The sequence below is a fragment of the Myotis nattereri genome (assembly GCF_964212035.1).
Source record: "Myotis nattereri genome assembly, chromosome: 9".
In the NCBI taxonomy this organism is placed as follows: Eukaryota; Metazoa; Chordata; class Mammalia; order Chiroptera; family Vespertilionidae; genus Myotis; species Myotis nattereri.
This window is the reverse complement of record NC_138084.1, coordinates 68,823,229-68,842,292: the sequence shown is the minus strand read 5'-3', so window position 1 is coordinate 68,842,292 and position 19,064 is coordinate 68,823,229. Positions and strand designations below refer to the sequence as shown.

General features: G+C 40.4%; 1 protein-coding gene across 1 annotated transcript in view; it reads left to right on the top strand.

Annotated features, from left to right (window-relative positions):
• Nucleotides 1-1,273: 1,273 nt before the first annotated feature.
• ZC3H12C (zinc finger CCCH-type containing 12C) overlaps nt 1,274-19,064 on the top strand; it is a 29,405-nt gene continuing 11,614 nt past the window's right edge. The window contains exon 1 of the mRNA XM_081098778.1: nt 1,274-2,139. Within this exon, the coding sequence (XP_080954904.1) occupies nt 1,460-2,139 (680 nt within the window). The 5' untranslated portion in view covers nt 1,274-1,459. The remainder of the gene's footprint in view (nt 2,140-19,064) is intronic.

Genomic DNA, 19,064 nt, shown 5'->3' with positions numbered 1-19,064 from the left:
GCCTTAATAAGTAAACTACTGATGTAAATACAGTTCTTCCAATGAAGCACAAGAGAAAATAATTTTATTTTGCTAACCTGTTCCCAGTAGAGAAGTAACAATTATTCCCAATAGACTCTGAGGAAAATGGTAAAGCAGCAGAAGCATTTTAAACAGTAATAGCAATTTTATAGGGGGAAAGTAGGAGAAAAGATGACTTTTTAATTAAATGCAGATAATGGTTAGTTATCTGATATGATATAGGAATATTTTCTCCTACAAAATTCAAAAAATTAACATTTGTTCAATGTACATAATTATTTGCTGATTTTTTTTTTTAATTTTCACCCGAGGATATTTCCATTGATTTCTAGAGCAAGTGGGAGAGAAGAAGGGATGAGGGGGGAGAGAGAGAAACACTGGCGTGAGACACATTGATTGGTTACCCCCCCCCCATGTGTCCCTACTAGGGCTGGGGAACCTGCAAGCGAGTACGTGCCCTTGACCAGGAATCGAGTCGACAACCCTTCAGTCTGAAGGCTGATGCGCTAACCACTGAGTAATTGGCTAAGGCTACTGCTAATTTTATGTGAAATATTTTCTCTGCTTTCTATAAATGTGTATAGACTAAAAGAGCTTTTCCCCACTTCCTGGAATGAAATAAACTCCAGTGTCCCTGGAGCTAAATAAGGGCAGCAAAACATTAAAAATTGCATCCTGTTGCTGTGTTTAGTATTTACAAAATAAGATTATTAGGGCAAACTATCTCTTAAATGGAATATAATTGACTTTATAATTATTTAATTTCTTATTGGCTGCTGCTGAATCTGCTCTTTCAACTCAGTACTGGAATCATTTTTGAAATGTCTTTAGATTGTTTAAATTATTAATTTTAGAATTAATGATACTTTTACAATTATAAATTAGTGTTTTCCTTCCTTTCCACATGGCTTTCTCTTTAAAAGAATTTTTACAATTTTTTATGAGTTATCTTTTTAAATGTACATAAACTGTCATAGCATATCTAAAACATGCTTTTTGATATATTCTGTGTCACTCTAGAAACATACACAGACCTTTCTAACAGTTGAAAAAAATCCCTTCCGTCCTGGTTGAGAAGCAGCATGATTTAGTGAGAAGAATAGGAGTTTTAGAGTCAGACAAAAATTGGTAAAAAATACGGTTCACTACTTATTAGTTTGTTACCTTGGAGGGGTCACATGGCCTTTCTCATTTCTAACTTCATTTGCAAAACAAGACTATCTTGGCAGGGGTGGTGAGGGTTGAGAGAATATGGGCTTAACATAACGAACATAGGTATTTATAGTTTGGTAATTCTCCTTTCAACTTGTATATTGAGACAAATGAAACAAATATTAAATTCTAAATATTTTACATTTTCCTCTAGGAATACGGGGTGCTTTGCATTCAGGAATACAGAAAAAGCAGCAAAGTGGAGTCAGGTACACGGAACAGCTTCATGGGCTTGAAGGATCATCTGGGGCACGACCTAGGCCACCTTTGTGTGGAGAGCACTGACCCACATTTAAGCACATCTGTACCTTGGCCAATGGTAGAAAAACCAACAATGGATAAAGTTAATTCCGGGAAGGCAGAAAAGGAGGTGTCTGAAGAGAATGCGAGCTCCGGTGACTCTGAAGAAAGCACAAATTCTGATCATGAGTCGGAACAATTGAGTAGCATTTCGGTAGAGCCATGCTTATTAACCAAGACTCACAGACAGCTCTGTAGGTCTCCCTGTTTAGAGCCTCATGTCCTCAAAGGCAGTGAAATCTTACAAGACTTTCCACCCGAAGAGCCCCAGACCACACCCAAGGAAGTGAAGAAACCCCCTGACGTGGTGCGAGAATACCAAACGAAACTGGAGTTTGCACTTAAGTTAGGTTATTCTGAAGAACAAGTTCAGCTTGTGCTGAACAAACTTGGTACCGACGCTTTAATCAATGATATTTTGGGAGAACTTGTCAAACTTGGAAATAAAAGTGAGGCTGAACAAACAGTTAGTACAGTGAACACTATAATGCGGGAAACGTCTTCCCTGGAATCTCAGCGGTCTGATTCTCCGATGCAAGAGATTGTCACCGATGATGGAGAAAACCTGAGACCGATCGTTATTGATGGCAGCAACGTGGCAATGAGGTAAGGGGGGAAATCAGCAGTGATTACTACCAAGTCATCTTTAAGAGGTATTTCTAATTTTGTGACTGTTTCTCTTCTAAAAGTTGTTAAAGTCAAGTTTATTCTGCATCCTAACATTAATTTACATATGTCTAATTGTATCTCTTTTAATGATCTAGCTCTCTACTTCTAGAGTGGTCAGCCATTTTCTCCCCATTTGTCCCTAAATAGAGACCTCCTTCCCAGATATGTCTTTTTTTCTCTCTCTCTTCTGGCCCTATTACTATTGCTATAAAAATTAGCATTTGTTCCTGGCTTAGTGTTACCACTAGTTTTAAATGAAGAGTTTGAGTACAATAATAGCCCACAATTTTGTTTGGCTCAGTGGATAGAGCGTCAACCTGTGGACTGAAGGGTCCTGGGTTCGATTCTGGTCAAGAGCACATGCCCAGGTTGTGGGCTCAATCCCCAGTAGGGAGCGTGCAGGAGGCAGCAGATCAGTGATTCTCTCTCATCATTGATGTTTCTGTCTCTCTCTCTCCCTCTTCCTTCCTCTCTGAAATCAATAGTTATATTTTTAGAAAAGAAAAAGACACAGTTCTTTTAGAAAATAAACTATCTTTATGATTTGGGAACAAATAGTTTCAATTTTTATTTTACCTAAGAGATGTAATTCAAAAATAATTATTTAGGAACTGAGGGAAAAAACAAATGCAGAACTTCTAATGAAATATTTTTATAAAATATTTCATAAAATTTTTGATGGCTTAAAATTTAAAGTGCATCTAAATGCAATTAGTACTGTACAGATAACTGCCCACAATGTTTAGAACTCTGGGGACATAAAGATATATGAAGGCATCAATTATTGTTTTATAGAGCTCAGAATTTTATATATTGTTTCTCAAAAGGTGATCTAAGAACTTGTTAAAAATTTCAACAATAAAGATAAATTTTAAAAATAATTAAAGCACATTCTAGGACAGTGCTGTCCAATGGAAATATCATGTGTAGCACATGTCATTTAAATTTTCTGGTACCTCCCTCGGTCCCTCCCCCATCCTCCCTCCCATTCTCTCTAAAAGTCAATGGAAAAAATACCCTCCCATGAGGATTAAAAATAAAAAAAAGAAACAGGTAAAATGAATGTAAATAATAAATTTTGTTTAGCCTAATATAGCCAAAATATCACTATAACATATAATCAATTAAAAAACTGTTAATGAGATATTTTGAATTGTTCCTTTCATACGTCTTCAAGTTGGGCATCTTACCCTCACAGCACACCTCATTTCAGACTTTCAATACTGCATGTGCTCAATAGCCACATGTAGCTAGCACCTATTGCACAGTGTCGTTCTAGAGACCTACCTAGTCCACACACAGACCTGTCAAGTCCAGATCAAAGTATAGACATCTCCTTTTGTAAGCAGTACCCCACTATAATGATGCATACTGAAGTTTGAGCACCACTGTTTTTAGTAGGGGATAACAAGTACTTCTGCATAGGGTGTAAGAAGGATCAACTTGTCCAAATAACCTTTGTAGGTGGAAGCTATATTATCTTACTTGCAGTTATAAGCAAAATGAAACTTGCAGGATTTAAATTACTTGCCCAAGGTAGAATATAGTATCAATCCAAATATGTCTGACTTCAAAATCTATACATTCTTTTTTAATATTTTTATTGATTTTAGAAGGAAAAGCGATAGAAACATCAATGATGAGAGAGAATCATGGATCGGCTGTCTCCTGCATGCCCCCCACTGGGGATCGAACTCGCAACCCAGGCCTGTGCCCTTGATCGGAATTGAACCTGGGACCCTTCAATCCACAGGCCGATGCTCCATCCACTGAGCCAAACCAGCCAGGGATATACATTTTTTTTTTTTTTTAATCATATAATGAAAGACAAAAGCAAGTTGCAAAGGTTCAAGCCTGATCTTACAAGGCCTTGAATACCAGGCTAGGAAATTTAAGGTTGGCCCTAATCCAAAGGTAATTGAAGATTTTTTAGGAGGGGAATGTCAAGAGTAGAGTTATGCCTTAATGCTGATACCTGGCAGTGATGTTTAAAGTGGATTATAGGAGGTAGGAGATGAGTTTGGATGCAAACAACCGTTTTATAAAAGAGGGCTTTCAATGTCAGAGCAGTGTGCCCAGCCCAAGTGACTGTTATTTGAGCATCTTCCTATGCACCAAAGAGCAGCTGTTCATCAGGGCACATACCTGAGTTGGGGCTTGACCTCCCAGAGAGTTTCTCTTTCACATCGATGTCTCTCTCCCTCCCTCCCTTCCTCTCTCTAAGCATGTCCTTGGGTGAGGATTAAAATAGATAGATAGATAGATAGATAGATAGATAGGTAGATAGATAGATAGTTAGATAGATGATAGATTGATAGATAGATGATTGATAGATAATAGATGATAGATGGATGATAAATGATAGATAGGTGATATATAGATAGATAGATAGATAGATAGATAATAAATGTATGTATGTATGTCATAGCGGTATGAAGTATGTATGTGACCTTGAGAGGTCTTTCCAAAAATAACCTCTCTGTTTAATCTTTTCCAAACATGGCCACATAATGATTTTTTTTTCTGATAATAATCCAGAACTAGTGAACAATTACAGGCAGTCCTCAGATTACGTCGGACTTGACATAAATCGTTTCGTGTTTACATCACTATCTCCCATTTATTTAGAAGAAAAAAAAAGTTCCGTTATTTCAACGTATGCACATATGTGCTTTATGTTTTTTATTATTTATTTACCACAAGTAAAGGTCAGGAATTGTTATCTTTCTTTTAGATTTTTTTTACTGTTTCGCTTCATTACTGCTGTGTCTGTGCTCCATGTGAGTGATGTAGGTGCTTATGTAGGTGCGTTCCGACTTACGACGATGGCGAAAATCGCGTTATGTCGCTCTGTAGGAACGGATCTCCGACGTAACCCAAGGACCTACTGTACCTTAGCATGATAATATTTAGGGTCCAAATACCATGAATTTGCTAAACGAGAAAGTAATAAGGGAAGACATAATAGGTCCTAGAATAGCCCCTGCAACCATAGCCCAGTACCAGAATCACCAGAGGGGTTCTTACAAATCCAGGCCTCAACCCTCAGAGAATCTGACGTCTTTTTAACTGCCAAGGTATTTCTAATGCATAGCTTGGGTCAATGAACTATTCAAGATTCACAGTGTGGGTATCTACAGGTCAGGAGGTAAAAGAAAGTGATAATCCAGGGAGAAAGTATTGTGAAACATGTGTTAGAAAAAAGCATAGTGTACCCTGGCTGGTATGGCTCAGTTGTTTGGAGTGTCATCCCATATACCGAAGGGTGGCAGGTTCAATTCCAAGTCAGGGGTATGTATGGAAAGCAACCAATCAATGGTTCTCTCTTACATCAATATTTCTCTTTCCCCTCCAACCCCTCTCTCAAATCAGTAAGTAAATAAGTATATCCTCAGGTGAGGATTAAAAAAAAGAAGAGCCCTAGCTGGTTTGACTCAGTGGATGGAGCATCGACCTGTGGACTGAAGGGTTCCAGGTTCAATTCCAGTCGAGGGCACATGCCTGGGTTGTGGGCTGGATCCCCAGTAGGGGGCGTGCAAGAGGCAGCCAATCAATGATTCTCTCTCATCACTGATGTTTCTATCTCCCTCTCCCTTCCTCTCTGAATTCAATGAAAATATATTTAGGAGGGGAGGGAGGGAGGAAGGGAAGAAGGAAGAAAGGAAGGAAGGAAAAAGCATAGTGTTAAAAAAACCAGGAGACATACAAATGGCATCAAATTCAAAGAGACTTTCAGGAGAAAATGCCCTGTGTGTTGTACTAAAAAAAAGATCAGAGGACATGACAGCCAGGAAATCCTTGTCTTCAAGAATGCCATATGACATTAAAGATAGAAGCCCAATTGCAGGATGTCAAGAAATGAAGGAATAGCACTAGACTTTTATTCTAGAACTAGGGGTCCAGTGCATGCATTCGTGCACCTCGAAAGGAATTGTGGGCCGAGAGGCTGCGTTGGGCACAGGGGCAGGTCTTGGCCCATCCTCTGCACCCCCACCCAGTCCTTCCCACCACGGCCCCCAGTCCCGTCTGCCAGCAGCCCCACTCCTGCCACTGCTGTTCCCACGTGCTGATGGCACTGGCCCCGCTCGCACCCGCTGATGGCACGGAGAGATTGGGGCCAGTACCATCAACAGGTGCGAGTGGCGGCTGCTGCCCCGGTCACCCCTCAGGAGCAGGGGGAGGTGGAGAAGCCCTCAGGGACAATCAGGGCCGGCAGCCACTGCTCACACCCACTGACGGTGCTGAGTGATCGGAATCGGCGCTGGGTGCCAGCAGCGGGTGTGAGTGGTGGCTCCAGTGCCAATGGCTACCAGCCCCGATCGCCCCTTAGGGCTTCTCCACCTCCCTCTGCTCCTGAGGGGAGATTGGGACCAGCAGCTGCCACTCGCACCCGCTGACTACGCCGAGCAATCAGGGCCGGTGCCAGGTGTCGGCAGCAGGTACAAGCAGCGGCTCTGGCACTGGCAGCGGTGTGAGCATCAGGCAGGACTGCAGTGCACAGGAGCAAAGAATTTTCAGTAACCACCAGAGGCTTGCCCCGATGACAGCGACTGGCGCCCTGCCTTGATCTGGCACCCCTGCTCACCTCCACCATCCCGCCGTGGACAGTGCCCGCCATGTTCCGCGCTCTGCTGCCTGCTGCCCATGCCCACTATGTTCTGGATGCTCCCCCTGGTGGTCAGCACACGTCATAGCTGTTGAGTTGTTCCGCTGTTTGGTCTATTTGCATATTAGGGTTTTATATAGATGATAGATAGATAGATAGATAGATAGATAGATAGATAGATAGGTGGATGGATGGATGGATGGATGGATGGATGGATGGATGGATGGATGTTGACAGAGGAAGGAAAGAAAGAGAAGGAAGAGAAGTTGGGAAAGGATGTTGTTTTGTTTTTAAGAATGAAACTATATAAGCTGAGGAGACGGGAAAGTCTCCACAGGAGAGGAGCTGATATAAGAGTTAAATTTTTGAAGCAAAGTTCTAAAGGAGGAGACAAGAAAGGCCCAAGTAGGAGATTTGGCATTGGAGGAAATGCAGGCCTTGGAGGGGGAAGAGAGCTTTGGATTTATAAAACCTGGAAATGAACGTTTAAGATGGATATCATCAGGATAAATGATGGCACAGTTGGGTCAGCCTGATGTCAACTCACAGAACCGAAACCTAGTTCTCAATGGAAATTAAAAGTCCTTGAACAACTGAAAATTGACGGAACACTCTAAACAATGCTCATCCCACATGGTGAAAATTATCCATAGCAGAGCTCTAATGTAAACAAAGCGATGGCATAACTAAGGCATTTCAGATCTCTTCTTACGTAGTTATGAAAACAAACTTCCACCCCACACTGTTCTGCACGGTCATGTGCCTTGCTGTCAATATGGGTGGTATAGATTCCGTCCTTCTCTCCGTCGTGTACTTTAATCTGACACTTAGTGGAAGTTCCGTAGGCATTCCAGGACTGAGCAAGCCGACAGGAAATTTTATTATAGCAGCATTTTACCGTCAGTCACAATAAAACATACCACATCCATAACTTTGAAAGTACCGGGACTCATAAAAACTCATAATGTAAACAGTTTACATTCTGCCATTTATGAGATCTACTTAAAGTAGCAAAGTCGTTTAAAAATGCATATCTACTTCAGATCCAGAATCTTAATTTAACAAAGATGCAGAGAGATTTCACCCATTTCATGTCGCATAAAATATGACATGCTTTTACTTTTGAAATTAATTTCCTACTCGTAAGTTTAGCAAACCTATTCTGTAATAAATGTATACATATTGTAATAAGTCATAATAAGTAAATGTGGGGATGGGTTAAGAACAAAGTACTATTTTACTTCCTTCCTGATCTCTCAGATATATTCCCTATATAAGATGAATATATTTTCATTTCATTTAAATGCGAGCCATGGAACTGATATAAATGATTCTTTAAATGTAAACTAAAAGTAGGAAAGCCAAAGGCATTTTTATTAAAATTAGCACAATAGACTTTTTTAAAAATGTAATTCTCTACAGAATTCTAAGTTATTTATACTCCCTAGCCTCAGTTTGCAAAATTAAAAGGGGAAATTTTTATATTACAGGCTTGTTATTAGAGATAATTAATACCAGTTACCTGGCATGTCATAGGTACTGAGTAAATTGCAGTTGTTATTACCTTAAAGAACTAGAATATAGTAACTAATATAATGAAAACTAGTTTTTTATTCAGTATTTAACAGTAGCAATTTAGCAGCCCATTTTATTTTCACTGCAGTTTATAGCATCAGTTTTCAATGATGATTGCTACAGTTTCATAAAGGAGACTTGCACTTAAGATCTGGATGACTCCAGAATTGCACAGGGACAAGGTACATAGCTAGAGTATATAGCTGAGGGTCCCAAAATTTCAGGGTCCTGTATTGCCTTGGGGGAGCATACATCTAGTTTTGACTTATTTAATATCCTATTTCAAATGTGTCACCTTAATAGAAGCTCTGGATATGTTTGTTGAATGAGCAAAAATTGAGATAAATACCCAGAACGTAGTCTAGCATAATTTGTGACAGGTATTTCACTGCTAGATATAGGAGCAAAGGGGACATAGTACGCAAAGGTAAAAAAGAGGGTAAAGTAAGTTTAGAGAAAGCCCTAAACGTTTGCATATAAAATGTTAAGCATTCAAAAAGTGCTTGGTTTCTGAAACATGAAAAGAATGAAATTTACATTTAGTGGAGCTGGGCTAAAGATTCCTGACAAAAAGCTGCAGTTAATTTTAATTCTTAAAAAAAAGAAAATAATTTAGCAAATTGGTCATTCAGCAAATGGGCCTCTTTCCTTAATAGGGCAGGTACTTGATTATAGAGATATACAATTTCTGAAATGAAATTCTATGATATTGAGATTTTTATTTCCTCTAAGTAGCTTTACAAGCCTTCACATTTGTGATTCCATTAAACTTGAGATGGTTTAGCAGTGAAGTAGAGAATTAAGTCTATCCATGTAGATGTAATAGTTTAAATTCATATTTTTCCTTAAACGAATCCAGCACTCTTTTAATCTGTAGTTTTACGTTAGATGATTTGTCAGTTCACTAATAATGTACAACCTTGTGAGCCATCAGGGATGGGAGTATGACCAGTTGAGTGTCGTAGCCCTTGATTCCTGAAAGTCCGTGATTTCTTCAATATGCTTTCATGACTTTATTAAAATTAACTATATCTCTATATTCTACTTCAGCTTCTACCAGATGTTATAAAAGACTAGGGGCCTGGTGCACGAAATTTGTGCACAGGGGCGGGGGGGGGGGGCGGTCCTCAGCCTGTCCTGCACCCTCTCCAATCTGGGAGCCCTCAGGAGACGTCCTACTGACGGCTTAGGCCTGCTCCCCGTGGTTCTCTGCTCTCTGCAAACCTGCCTGCTTGATGCCACCGCAGACCCTGGTGTCTGCTCTCTTGGGGGCCCTGTGGAGGACTGCTTGCCCCTTGGTGCCACAGCTAGGGGCAAGCAGGGCCCTACTGTCTGCTCGCTCGCTGAGGGGGACGTTCCCACCCCACTCCTGACTTTTTGCGCGCGCACTGGCTCGGAGCACCTGGGTCCCAGGGATGTTCCCGTCCCGCCCTCTCGGCGCCTGCATATGCAAATTAAACCGCCATCTTTGCCAGGTTAATTTGCATAGTCACTCCTGATTGGCTATGGGGCATCACGAAGGTATAGTCAATTTGCATCTTTCTCTTTTATTAGTGTAGATAAGAATGGTGAACAAGGAAAACCCAGAGCCTCAGCACGGCCTCTGCATTATGCTGTAGCACAAATTCTTCTGTTGAGTCAGAGAGGAAGCTGGACACTTTTCTTTTTGATATGAACAAACTACTGAAACTCCACCACCACCACACACCATTACAAGCTCTCTATCTTGGACACTGAAGCTAGGTTTCTGGGTTTAGATCAAATCTCCAAACGGTGGGTAAGCAATATTGGTGCATGTTTGTGTAGAATATTAGGACAAATATTTTCTTTGCTAATAATCTCAGGTGGATCACTTTTAGCCAGTAGGATTCGTGCTATTGAATTTAAGCAAGGAAGAAGTGGCATATCATTTGCCTTTAAGAAAGATCACTCTGCAGATAAATTTAGAGAATTTGAACACTAAGACTGGAGACGAGGAGACCTACTTACGTTTAAAAAATATATGCGAAGGTTAAGTTGTAGACAACTCCTGGAAAAAAGATGAACTAAGAATATTATGACTTTTCTCTACCAATCAAATGGTATAGAATCGAGAAATAAAGCAACCATTTTCTTGACAGTTTTCACTCCTCCCCCGCCCCCCCCCAACCCCCAAAAAAGGAATGCGTTAGAAACCAGCTGCTGTTGGTATAAATCTGAGTGTTAACTGAATATAGAAAAGCACTCCAGGTGAGACCTTACCATCATTTTGTTAAAGTTGAACAGAAACCAGATGTAGATTTTAGAATTAGAATATGAACAGAGAAAATATATAAGTTTGCCCAGCCAGTGTGGCTCAGTGGTTGAGCATCAACCTATGAACCAGGAGATCAGGGTTCGATGCCCCCAGGTTGCAGGCTGTAACCCCAGTGGGGGGTGTGCAGGAGGCAGCTGATCAATAATTCTCTCTCATCATTGATGTTTCTACCTCTCTCTCCCTCCTTTCCGCTCTGAAATCAATAAAAATATATTTATAAAAAAGAAAATGTATAAGTTGTGATAACCTTTCTATCAAGAACAGCTCATATATTTGTAACATACAAGCAAAATTTAACAGTCTGTGTAAATGGATTTTAAACTTCTATTGAATCTTTTTAAAAGTGCAGAGCCTTTTGCCTGGTTTGTGAAGGCATAAGAAATTGAGAACTCCTTTCTATGTCAGTTGAATATTGAAGGCCATTTTGCCTCCAGTTGTTTGGTGGATTTGCTGTCCTGTTGCCAGTTTGTCAGAGAAGTGCGGCACTGACTTATAGTTAATAAAATCCTCGTGGACATCTAGACTGCATGTTTGGCTTAGACTGTAGGAGAGAGTACAATTACCAGAGTTCATTCAAATTTGTTTTTTGTCCCTCAACAAAAGTTTATTGAAATTATGTGTCATGAACCTGTACAACCTAATATGATAACTACAAGCCAGATGTGGCAGTCAAGCTTTTAAAATGTGTTTAGTCCAGTCCTGGCTGGGTGGCTCAGTTGGTTGGAGCATCGTCCCATACACCAAAAGGTTGCAGGTTCAATTCTGGTAAGGGCACATTCATAGGTTGAGGGTTCGATCCCAGTTGGGAGGCAGCAGATCAGTGTTTCTTTATTACATCGGTGTTTCCCTCTCTCTTTTCCTTTCTAAAAAAATTAATTTAAAAATGTCCTCAGATGAGGATTAAAAATACATGTCTAGTCCAAATTGAGATATTCTATAAATGTAAAATACATATCAGATTTTGAAAACTTAGTATAAAAATATTTAAAATAACTTTTATGTTGATTGTGTTAAAATTACCATTTTTGAAACATTGAGTTAAATACAATTTATTACTAAAATTAATGTCAACAGCTTTATACTTTTTTAAAATGTGCTATCCTAGCCGAAACCAGTTTGGCTCGGTGGATAGAGCATCGGCTTGCGGACTGAAAGGTCCCAGGTTCAATTCCGGTCAAGGGCATGTACCTGGGTTGCGGGCACATCCCTAGTAGGAGATGTGCAGGAGGCAGCTGATCAATGTTCCTCTCTCATCGATGTTTCTAACTCTCATCTCTCTCCCTTCCTCTCTGTAAAAAATCAATAAAATATATTTTTAAAAAAAATGTGCTATCCTAGAGCATCTAAAATTATATATGTGGTTCGCATTGTATTTCTATTGGAGAGCCTCTCATTGGAATATGTTTTAAGCCCCTTAGTAGGGACTTAATATTAATTAAATAATTAATTAAAGGACAGCTCACATTTCCTCTAGGTGAGTGTCATTGGTGTTACAGGTTACTTAGTGGTATACCATTTCTCTTACTGTTTGAAGGAAAATCCATAGAGAGTAAGAAAAGAATCAGAATCAGAACTAGTTTTTTTCCGTTGTTTAGTTAGATCACATGGAGTCTGACAAAGGCAAATATTAATTATATTCCACTGCATCTCTTTATAACCCTAAGTACATAATTTTAGTTGTCTTCAGTCATGAATTTTAATAGGGCAATGGTCAATAAACTTTCCTGTTATCTCAAATGTGTTTGTTTAAACCCTAACGTAGCAAACATCAACATCAATAGTCCTATTTCATATGAATAAAGTTAATTACAGTTCACCTAACTAGTGTTAGTAATTATAAGAAATGGGAAAAGTTACTCAATTATAAGAAATAAGAAAAAAGTGACTAGAGTCAATGCTTTCTACTTTTGTTAATATTGAAGACATTTTTACATCTACTTAACAGATATGTTCTCTTCAGCTTTTTTAGACTGATCACCCCCTTGGATATGGATTAGCTACAAGTGCTTCCTATTATTAACTTTGGTTTCAAATTATGGACCTTATAAGGTCAAAGAAATCTTTCTCCTTTTCTTTTTCCTTACCCTCTCCCATTCTGAAAATTCTCTAAGCCAAACTGCTGTTATGTCTGTAACCAACTGCAGGCTAATAGTAAGTATTTCATGTCAAGACTTCCATTGTAATTTTGATGTTGGATATTTTCATTGTCCTAAATCATTAATTTCTTAGACTTTATTTTCCTCCAAAGCAGTACAATCCTGAAAATCTTGCATGGAAGCCCAGTATTTACAACAAACAAAAGCAGAGATTGGTTTGAGTTGGGGTGCATAGGTGGAGCTGTGTTTCCCACTTAATCTTGCTTCCCCTGCTCCCAGAAGGCCCTCTGAGCCACACTGTGGAACTCTATTTGTAGCAGGGGAGCGTGGATTTAGTTTTTTGGTGGTATGTTCAGTATTTAGCATCCCGATAACTAGATTTAGCCTCAAATTAATCTTAGAAAAGAAATCAGAGATAACAGATTTGAATAGCTATAAGAGTGACAAAACAGCATCAATCAATTATAAGTAGTAAGTAAATTGTAGAAAGTAAAAGAAAGAATTCTAGATGCCACGAGTCAGCACATGAAGTTAATATGTTCTCAAATACAATATGAACTTTACTTAGACAACAATGATAGGAAATCAGGTGCCTGGTTTCCATATTGAAGGTGCTATCCAGCTGCAAGCCTTTCTCTGCTTCAGGGACATAGGCTGTAAGAATTTCTTTGTAACAGTCATCAAACATGGAAAATATATTAATGAAGAGCATTTTAAAGCCATTTTTCTAAGAATCCTTTGAAATGAAAATCTATTTTCATATGTCCAACTCTGTTTATGCGTAATGAGGCCGTATTTTCACTGCATTGGCCTATTCATCAAAGCCATCTATCTCTATTTAGTAGTAGTACTAGTTTTAGTAGTAGTAGCATTAATATTATATTCACTGGTAGTAGTATTAAATATGCCATTCTAGGTTTAATTTTCATGATTACATTTTAGATTTATGGAAAGACTTTTCATGAATAGCTTTTCTTTTATCACATTACTTAGTACATAAATTTTAGAATATAAGAAAGTAAAAATCACCTATGGTTTTCAAGTTTCTGTATAACATTATAAGTAATATGTTAATTCAGAACAAGAACTAAAGCAAAATCAAATTGAGGAAATAAGATAATTGAAAAGAGATTCCTTTGTTCTCCCTTTTATTTTCAATGCCATGAAAAACAAAAAGAGGGGGTTCCCTTTAATAATAAATTACTTCATTCCCTTTTTTTTAAGTTTCCTTTTTTTTTTATTGCTCCTTATGTTTGCCACTGGAAGAGAACAGTTATAATTCTGAAATAACTCTTCCTGTCCTGTGGTTAATCTAGACAATGATATGTGTATATATAACTTAAGAAAGTATAATATGTGAGATTATATTTCCTAGATAATATCAAATACTAAGGTTCCATATTGAAGTTCCAAAGTACATTAAAACGTGTTTCCCTGCATTTTTCTCTGCATTACAAAATATGCCTTTATGACCTATTAACCATAACTGGTGATATTTAATGGCACATTACTAAGCAAGGATACTTCAGTTCTCTAGTGCAGCAGTTCTCAACCTGTGGGTCGCGACCCCTTTGGGGGTCGAACAACCCTTTCACAGGGGTCGCCTAAGGCCATCGGAAAACACATATATAATTACATATTGTTTTTGTGATTAATCAGTATGCTTTAATTATGTTCAATTTGTAACAATGAAAATACATCCTACATATCAGATACTTACATTACGATTCATAACAGTAGCAAAATTACAGTTATGAAGTAACAACGAAAATAATTTTATGGTTGGGGGTCACCACAACATGAGGAACTGTATTAAAGGGCCGCAGCATTAGGAAGGTTGAGAACCACTGCTCTAGTGGGAGTATATATGGTGTTGATAAAAGATGTAGCAAATACATTATTTTGACTGTTGATTGAATTGCCCTTCTGTTGAAGACAGAAAAGAATTTATATGGTTTTCAAATTAGTTATAGTAGTATATATGAATAAATTAAATATTATCCCATTAGATGTAAGGCAAAATAAGTTAGGGTAATAATGAAAAGTTATGCCAGTGAAAGTCTTACATTTGTCAAAGGTAAACTGTGTTCATTTTAGCTTCCCTTGGTTTCCAATTTCGAATTCAAAGGGGGTTGCTGTCTCTGAAACTGAATGGGAGTCCCTGGGTAGACGTCATGGGACCTCAGTTACCCCCGTCCAGACTCCAGCAGCCCTTTCACAGCGTGGTCTGTAAATTAATTTCATCTGATTGTCTGAAATTATAATTCCGTGAATTATAGAAATCTGTTGGGGAAGTTGCAATGACTAATAAATCAACAATAAGTGCCACTGGTGTTAGAAAGCCCCTAGAGCTCTCCAAAAGCTGGCGCAGCCCCCAGCACGCATTTACTATCAGTGTAGGTAAGCACATGTTCACTACCTCGGTGCCTTGTCTCCCAAGAGCTTCAAATACCCTCTCCCCGGAGGGCAGCCCTTCGTTTATGCAGCAGGTCTCTTCCCAGCAGGTCCCAGCACTCAGAAGACTGGCTCCGTCCTCTCACAGAGGACCGCTTTGCTCAGGAGCCTCATTGGAGAAAGAGCAGGTGGAAGGTTGTTCAGAGACACCCACAATGTGTGTGTTTTTCTGGGTTCGGGTGAAACCAGAAAGGTCAGTAGAAAATGCATGGCTCCAGGATCCATAAGAAAGGACAGGAGAAGATGAAGGCAGGAAAAAGAAATGTACATATGAAGGCTTCCCATTCCCAGCTCGGGGGCTCTCCAGTTATGTCCATTTTGCTCCTTAGTTTCCACTATTTACCAGGTATTTCCTGTCTGGTTTCTTGGGGGGAAGAGTCTCCTGGTGGAGATAGTAAAGCTTCATAGTTAAGGAGGCCGCATTCCTGCGTCTTCCCCAGTCTCAGCATTCCTCTTCCAGTGTCCGTGGCTTCTTACAGTGGCGTCTACTGACTCTCCATTCGGGAGTCCTCTTGTTTGTTGGTGTTTCCAGAAAAAGGTTTCCTCCCTCTGTGAACAATTCTAACTGGGCAGGTAACACTGCAGCCCTGCGTTTCTTTCTGTCTTCCCCTTTCTCCATTTTCCCCCAAAACTGGATTGCTCTTGCCAGTACCTGAGAAACTGTCTATCCTTACCATCCAAGTCACTTCAGTTCCAGCAAGAAGGCTCCCACGGAGCTGGAGAATCCATCCCTGTTACGTTAGAAAAGGCCCCAGTGATGGGCAGCCCTTCCAGGTCACCTGCTCAGAAGGATTTCAAAGACTGCCATCAGCAGTTCCCCGCAGTGGGTGTCCCAGGCCTGAGGAGCAGCCTGAGCTGGAGGAGGTGCCCGAGCCCAGGGTACTCCCTTGTGAGGGTTATCCTTTGGCTCCATGATGCCTGTTTGATGAGTCGAGCAGAGTCATCTAGAGGCAAGACTCTTGCAGCAGCCAGTGTCCACCCTGCAGAGGGCTGCAGATGGCAACGTGCTGGAGAGCCTGGGTGCGTTTTGGCAGAGCTTTCCAAAGCGCTGGAAGGTGACTCTTCGGGTGGGTAATATGAACGAGGGAAAGGGGCGTATGCACTCTCACCACAGCTGATATACCCAGCAATCCTGGGAGAGAAAAGGGTTTGCTCCCTGTGTGAGCAAGGCAAACGATCTGAACAGTGAGTTCACAGAAGGCACGGGTCCCTGGGGCTCCAAAGGAATAGGGCTGATTTTTTTTCTTCACATTGAGATGAGAAGTAAGTTGGTTTTATGGCACTGCAGTTTTAGTCTCATTTTGCTGTTTCCCTTTCTTCCAAGTTATCAGAGCAACCATTCGCCAGCCTGAGGCCTTCATTCTAGGACAGTCTTTTATCTGAATCCTCAGACTCCTTTTTCCTTCCTGTTAATCATTTCTACTACCCTAGCTGTTTTGCGTGTGGAGTGCCAGAGGATTCTCAAGGGTAGAATCCATATCAGAACATTTAGGTAAGACTGGTAATTCTCTCTCTGCAAAGGGAAGTTACCCCCAGATCCTAAATCCGTTGGATACCATCCAGCCAAGCAATGGTCATCTCCCAGGTCCCAGACAGAGGCGAAGAAGGGTGAAAGGAGCAACAGCAGAGAAGGGTTGAGAACCTGGAGACAGAGAAAGGAGCTTTCAGTTTCTTAATTCTTTATGGCTGTCCAGTTCCTTCATTTTCTGGGATCCAGAGATACCAGTAGTCCTTTTACTTGATGAATGTCTTTTCTAAAATCTCTCCAAAGATACCAGGAAAGAGCTTTCCTCTGGCCATTGCAAAACAGGATTTTATACGCTTGCCTGTTCCAAACATGACAGTAGGTTAAGGCTTTTAAGAAAGAGACCTGCTGGCAGGTTTCTTGTCGTTTGCTACCATTAAAACCAATGGTGAACCACATGCAACCTTCGAGCCTGTATTATCCATTTGCTCAATAGTAATTCAAAATTTGCAGTGAGGATTGGGGATTTTCCCCGGGAGCCCGGTCCCACTGAGCCAGAGTAGTTGAAGAGACACTTTTTAGTAAACCTTTGGGGTTTCTTAACTAGTTAAAAGTGGCCAATATCGTCCAACAAATTCACCCAGCAAAGGACTCACTTGAGGTAGACCGTCCTTATTGCCAAAGGGTTGAAATAAAAAAGAATTTGAGGCCCAAAGGAACATGCCAATTCGTAAAATTAGAATTAGCTATTTTTAGTACTGAGAAGAAATAACCTTGAATTCATGCAGATATAGTTTGAAAGTGGCTACAGAACTATAATGATTTTTCTTCTCTGTTTATATGAAATTAAAGCTCCAGTTTCTAAATATCATCCAACCTTTTTAGTAAACGCTCTGCAGATAGTTACTCTGCACCAGTGAGTACATGGAGCTTACTCTGACATCCTGTTTTTCGTAGTTTTGTCAGCTTACTGTTTTTATAATTGGTTATCAGAACCTCCTCAGTTGCCCCTTATATTGTATCCAACACATGTGATTAGTCACATCCTTCAACGTGCGTCACGCAGTAAGGTTAGGTTAAGGTCAGTCTCCCACAGCCTCTCCTAGTCTGTGGAAGTCCCATCTGCAGTTTGGACCCAGTTGGTAGTTGTCTACTTGGACTTTAATAGGAATTATGAGGGGTGATTTTGGGCCTTTGCTGGCAAGGAGTTCTAAGGCAACAGCAGCCCTTCCAGGGATTTCCTGGTCAGCATTCACTTCTTTGGCCTGGTTAGGGAAAGACTGGCTGGGAAAGTATTGGAGACTCAGGAACCCACCTTACATATCCCCACTTGTCTGCCTTTCCTTCTCCCTGCAGGAGATAAGACTTTAGCCTGCCCCCTTGTGAGAGCTAAGGCTGGGCCAAGGATGAGCACCAGCTGCTAACTGCATTAAACCTTTCCAAGTTACCGTTGGGTTTCCTCAACCTAAATGTGAAATACTATGTTTTAGAGAAAACACGCCTTCAACTTTATAAAGTTTTGCCAAATTGTCCTCCTGAATTGTTACCCCAATTCACACTCCCACCTGTAATCTATGAGTTCTTGCTTTCACACATCCTTGGCAACATCTGGTGTTTGCAAACTTTATTTTTTCCAATCTGATGAGTGTGAAGTGGTGTCTAATTTTGGCTTTAATTTGCATTTTTTCACTATTGAGCATCTTTTCATGTTTGTTGGTCATTTGGGTTTCCTCTTCTGTGAATTTGCTCATATTATTTGCCTTAAAAAAAAAAAAACTTGTTACACAAAAAACTCCTTGATGTTAGGAGTACTTTATATATTACTAGTGCCCTGATGCACGAATTCGTGCACATTGAAAGGAAATTAATTAGAAGGTGGCTGGTGGAGCAGGACTGGGCGAGACAGGCCGGACACACCCCGGAGCCAACCTCCTGCTGTCCCTCCCCAGCCGGCCGCACCTGGGGCGGCGCTGTGGCTCGAAGGGCATCTGTGGAGTGACTGGGGTCCCTCCAGCAGGTGGGGTCCCTCAGCCTGGCCTGCAGGGATCAGGCTGAAACTGGCTCTCTGACATTCACCTCAGGGGTCCCAGAGTGCAAGAGGGCACTCTGCAAAGTTGCTGTCCCTCTGCAGTTCCTGCATTGAGTGTCTGCCCCCTGGTGGCCAGTGTGAGTCATACCTACCAGCTAGTCAGACAGACAATCGCTTAGCCTTTTATATATATAGATGAGGACTAGCCTTTTGGTTGGTGCTATATGTTGCAATACTTTCTCCCAATCTATGGCATTTTTATTTTGTTCATGGAGTCTTTTACATAAAGAAGTTTTATGTGCCCAAATGTATCAGTCTTTTCCTTGATAAAGCATGGGTTG